This window comes from Quercus lobata, chromosome 2 (genome assembly GCF_001633185.2).
Source record: "Quercus lobata isolate SW786 chromosome 2, ValleyOak3.0 Primary Assembly, whole genome shotgun sequence".
NCBI lineage: Eukaryota > Viridiplantae > Streptophyta > Magnoliopsida > Fagales > Fagaceae > Quercus > Quercus lobata.
This window is the reverse complement of record NC_044905.1, coordinates 74359014-74365013: the sequence shown is the minus strand read 5'-3', so window position 1 is coordinate 74365013 and position 6000 is coordinate 74359014. Positions and strand designations below refer to the sequence as shown.

At 36.1% G+C, this 6000-nt stretch overlaps 1 protein-coding gene across 1 annotated transcript; it reads right to left on the bottom strand.

The window, feature by feature from the left end:
• Window positions 1-4008: 4008 nt before the first annotated feature.
• On the bottom strand, window positions 4009-5836 carry LOC115976576 (noroxomaritidine synthase-like). The gene has a single exon (XM_031097926.1). It carries the CDS (start codon window positions 5673-5675, stop codon window positions 4161-4163), a length of 1515 nt encoding a protein of 504 aa, XP_030953786.1. The 5' UTR covers window positions 5676-5836; the 3' UTR covers window positions 4009-4160.
• Between the last annotated feature and the right edge of the window lie 164 nt (window positions 5837-6000).

The window sequence follows — 6000 nt, the reverse complement described above, 5'->3', positions numbered from 1 at the left end:
AAGGCATTCTTGATTATTACCCATGATTAAGTTCAGATTTTTCATCATCGATAAGTATATGTATGGCTCCTTTGGAAGAATGGGCATGGCAATTTATGGTACAAGGACAATTACTTAATGCCCTTGATGAGAGATTGAGGGCTAGAGGTGGGTTTGATGAGGGGAAGATTAAGTTGGATGAGTTAGAAAGTGAGGACATGGATATATATTTGCTCCAAAAAATGAAATCCAAGGATATATGGTCTGAGTTTGAACAAAATTATGGCTCTTCATTATAGCCAACATTTGGAGATATTCTTGATTATTACCCATTATTAAATTCAAATTTTTCAACATTTGAAGATTTTTCATCATTGAAAAGTATTGTATTTGCTATTGTAAATAATTATAAGTAAATATATTTAGTTTGTTGGTTTAATGTGGTATTGTATTTGCTATTGGAAAATATGAATTGTGATTCATTACAGGTGTTATAAAATAAGTATTGGAAAATATGTATTTTAGGTACATTACAGGTGCTAAATTTTCTTTTTTAAAAAAAGGACCTATACCAGCGCTTTTGAAAGCGGTGGCATAGGTCCTTTTAAATTATACTGATTCACAACCTATACCAGCGCTTTTGTGAGCGCTGAAATAGGTATAGTCTATGCCAGTGCTTTCAAAAGCGCTGGTATAGGTCTTTTAAATTATATTGATTTAAGACCTATACCAGCGCTTTTTAGAACGTTGAAATAGATTCTGCCTATGCCAGCGCTTTCAAAAGCGCTGGTATAGGCCTTTTAAATTATATTCATTCATGACCTATACCAGCGCTTTCAAGGTAGTACCTATTCCAACGCTTTCAAAAGCGCTGGTATAGATCTTGAATCAATATGATTTAAAAGGCCCTATACTAGCGCTTTCAAAAGCGCTGGTATAGGGCATATGCCTTTTCCAGCGCTTTTGAAAAGTGCCGGGACAGGTTCGGCGACCCTATACCCACATTCATTGTGTGGCGGTTTGAAGCGCCGGGAAAAAAAACGCCGAGATAGGAATTTTGACCCTATTCCAGCGCTTTCTGGGGCTATCCCAGCGGTTTTGAAAACGCTGGGATAGCTCTGTTTTTTTGTAGTGTAAAAACCTAGGTATGGATTTAGACCCAAAATTTCAATTTTACAACTTAACCACTTTTAAGTTAAGCTAGCAATTAGTTTCAAAAATAAGTTATTAACCAATTGAACATTGTATGGACCTAAATATAAACATCTAAAGCATATAAAGCAATAAAATAGAGTAGCAAAAGGATGCAAATCACAACATAACATTGGATGTATTATCAAAGAAGGAAATCTAAGACCCAGACTGTTAGGGTCATATTTTCTATGTATTGGCATATTCTTTGACAAGATGCATTGTACTTGTAATTGGATAGATCTAAGTTATGTTTAATGTATCAAAAAGTATGTAAAGTTTACATTACAAGTAGTATCATTATAGACATGAAGACTGAACCAAGAAACAAGTAAAGAAAAACTGATTCAGTGAAACTCGACACTAGCATCTATTGAGACTTAATGAAGAATTCTCGATACAAGCTCGATCTATCGAGAACTACGATTTCAGAATTCTCAGATTTGAATTTCAGCCCATGATGACTTGGGTTGCAAGGGTTTCGTTCTTTAAACCTCTAGACCATATAAAAGGCTTATTTTAAAGTCATTATTGACATAGAGACTTAATTAGAGAATACACAGAGACTTAATTAGAGAATACACAGAGACTTAATTAGAGAACTTATACACTCTATGAGAAGTTACTGTGTTTGGTGGGCCTTAGAGTTTTGTAACCAAGTACTTCTAGATCTTTAACGTGCTTTGGAGTAAAAAACTTTACAACCCATAACAATCATTTAGTTGCTGGGAGTTAGTCACATACTGGGATCCATGTAAAGGAAGAAATCTTCTGCAAGATCAAGTCCAAATGGGGATTGGAGCAGGTCAAACTATTGGTTGGTATTTGGGGATAGGCCTGGTAGTGTTAAGATTCTTTACATTTGTAACTACTTGTTCTTGCTTAGTGGATTCTTCAGAGTGGTGACCTGAAATTCACCCGGTGAGGCTTTTGCCTTGTGAGAGGTTTTCTTTATTCATCAACAAATCACCGTGTCTATTTTATTTTTACTACACTTAGTTTATTTGGTGATTTGTTAGTGCCTCCACGATTTGCATATAATTTGATCTAATAAATCAACTTGGGTAATTGAATTAACTAACCGGGGTCAATCTATTATAACATAACATAGACGAAAAATCCTTTTTGCGGCACTGACACTGAAACCATAAACTAGATTAATAGTTGCAGTATAGGATACACAATAAACCCTCCAATCCTAATGCTATCCTTGTACTTGAACTCTCCAAGTTCTAGCTAACAACTTGTTAGGACATATATAGAACTTGTTAGAACAATTGTCATATAGTATTGGCTAATCCTTTGACAGAATGCACTTTATTTGTAATTGGGTAGATCTAGGATGTGTTTAATATTTCAAGGAATAAGAATTTAAGTCTAGTATTGAAGCCATTCAAATCTGTCCAAGAATTAAGTGAAGAAGTGCTGTTCATTAAAACTTGACAGATAGCTCAACAGATGTATTTATCGAGATTTAATATGTGATTCTCAACAGCTCTCGACAAAAGTTGTATCTATTGAGAATTACGAAATTCAGATTTCTAGATCTGTTTTTCATGCATATCCAAGCTATTTGTGTAGGGTTTTTTTTTTTCTTCACAACCCTAGACATGTATAAGGATTATTTTAAGGGCTGTCTAAGATGATGCAATTTGATGCAAAGTGATTATTCACTCAAATTGTGAGCGAAGACAATTTGCCATAGTTCATCTTTTTCTTGAAGAAGCTGCTGCGTTTTTGTGTAGGGTTTCTTTTCTCACAACCCTAGACATATATAAGGATTATTTTAAGAGCCGTTTAAGATGATACAACTTGATGCAAAGTGATTATTCACTCAAATTGTGACCGGAGACAATTTGCCCTAGTTCATCTTTCTCTTGAAGAAGCTGTTGCATTTTTGCGCCAAGGGTTTTGTAACCATGGAGCTTCTTGATCTTCATCGTGTGGATGAATTGAAGAACTTTGTAGCCAACATTTTTTTCAAGTTGGTGTGTTAGTCATGTATTGGGATCCGAGCATCAATTGGCTAGTCACGTACTTGAAGCCGTGTACTGAAAGGAGAGATTGTCATTACATTACAAGTCCAATTGTATATTGGGGTAAGGGTTCAACTGTGGGTTGATATAAGATATTGAGATTTGTTTGCTTGTAACTGCTTGTTTTGATAATAGGGAATTCTCAAGAGTGGTGACTTTAAATTCACCTGGTCGGGATTTGTTTCGATGGTTTTCCCCATTCGTAAACAAATCACCCGTGTCAAATTTATTTTCCGTTGCATTTAACTTAGTTGGTGATTTGTTTGTGCTATCACACTTATTACATGTAATTGAATCTAATTAATTTCACTTGGCTAATTAATTGATTAATTTACCAAAGGGGTCAATACATTCTTGGCCTATCACAACTTATTACGCTGGGTCATTTCTTCATCCAGTTGCGAGATTTGCAAGTTGAGCCACCAATCGCAAGCAGCCAAGTCTCCTTGAATTAGTGGTATTGCTACAATGATTCCTAGCTTCAAAAAACTCTCAACACTCAAGTATGGTGAAGATATTGATGAAAATAATCTCCTCTCGTTGATATGGAAATGGGGAGAGGGAAAGAGAAGAGAGAAAGGTTGTGTATGTCTCTCTCTCTTTCTCTCTCAAATGGGCAATTTGAAAGGTTGTGTAAAACTCTAATATTGAACACTAGTACAGAAAGAATAATGTAAAAATAAGGACTTGAGCACCAGATTCTTATTAAATTTAATCCCTTTTTCCATCTCAATTTTTCGATTCATTTTTTTGGAAAATTCTTTATTGTTGTGAAAGGGTCATGACTCATGAGCATTGGAAGTTATATAGGACTAATACATCACCTTGACTTATAAAAATTACAATGAAACACAAAACTAAATAAGGAAATACATATATAGCCGAAGTTGGTTTGAAGGGTCATGAGTGATTATTTCCCTAAATGCAACTTTAGCTAGTACTAAAATTTCTTTGTCAAGCATATCTCTTGCTAATCCTCACCTTCAAACCATGTTTCATATGAAGAACAACGGAAATACTTGGTGAAACAGGATGATCTTCAACCACACGAACATGGTATTTCCAAATGATGGCAGTTGCAATTATTTTCATTTGAATGAAAGCTATATCCTTACCTAAACAAGTCCTCGCTCCCGCATTAAATGCTATGAACTTGAAAGATGGTACATGCACTATTCCGCCGAACTCAGTAATCCATCTCTCTGGCTTGAAGTCCAAGCAATCTTCACCCCATATGCTTTCCATCCTTCCCATTGAGTATAAAGAGTATAAAATTGTTGTATTTGGCCTCATGGAGTGACCACTAGGAAGAATATCAGGTTGAACTGAACATTTGTGCTCGAAAGGTATAGGTGGAAAAAGGCGTAAGGATTCGCATACCGCTCCATGAAGATAAACTAGCTTACTTAGCTTATCTATGTTCAAATCCTTTGACTTTCCGTTGTCCAACAAATGCTCCTTGATTTCTTCTAAAATCTTGGCTTCCACTGATGGGTGTGTTGCAAGAAGCCAAAAAAGCCACGTGAGTCCGGCACTTATGGAGTCTCTCCCTGCTGCCAAGAGATTAGTTGCAGTGTCCCTTAGAAACTTGTCGGATTTTGTAATAGTAGTACTCATTTCTCCTTCTTGTTCCTCCATAACTATAGCTGTCAACAAGTTGAATTTTAGTTCCTCCTTCTTTAGGGTCACTTCCTCTCGCTTGGTTGAGATGCATTCGTATACAAATTCATCAAAAACTTTCCAAGCATGTGATAGCTTCTTCTCCGATCCAATTTGAAGCCTTCTTTGTAACTTCCACCATCTTTCTGGCACAATGTGTCGGTATAACAAACATTCCTCTAATTGATCAAACGATTTTGCATAGGAAACATCTGGGAATTCAATGGAGAGGCAGTTTGGATCAAAACCCAAAACCACTAAGCAAGCACTGTCGAATGTGAACCGTTGAAAAATGTCTTGTAAATCCACCTCAATTCCAAAACTTGAGATATGATCAAGAACTGGAACGAGGCTCTTTTCCACTTTTCCCTTGACAAATTGTTCAAAGAACAACTTAAACTTGTTGTCCTTTAACATCGTGTGAAGTAGCTTCCTTTGATATGTCCACGAGTCAGAATCAGAATTGAAAATCCCATCTCCCAGAACATCAAAAATTTCCTGGAACTTCTGCCCTTTTGTGTAGTTAGAAAAGTTTTTGCTCAACATGTGGTTGATATTCATGGGATCACTCGTGACCATGAAGGTCATGTTAGTGAACCAAGGACCCTTAAACTTGAAAGTGCCCCCATTTTGTTTTAGGAGCCAGGTAACATACTCGTGCACATTGGATGCATTTTGAAGAAGGCCTGGGAGCATTCCGACAACAGGCCAATTTGTAATGGTTCGGCTTTTGTTCCATCTCAAATGACAAAGAAAAAGGAAGCATAGAGATATTGCTACAAGTATCTCTGGGTACAAAGGTATGGCCATCGGAGTTGTATGAAGTTTTCTTTAGGCCCCAAAGTTGTATGAAGTTTTGTAGGCTTGCATAGAAGAGTCTTTGCCTACCCTTCCATTGAAGTAAAATATCAGTTAGGATATAAAGAATTTAAGTCCACTTGTTTCTTATCTAGTTTAGGATAAGGTTGCAGATGGGTGATATGCCGAAGAGATTACGTTCTCTTGTCTTCCTGACTTGTTGTCAGTGATAATCCTTCTTTTCGGAGAATAGGATAATGAAAACTTCATCCCAACATTTATCCATAGATGCTTAATTAGTATACGTTTATTTGTAAATTTCCTTTTAAAATTATAT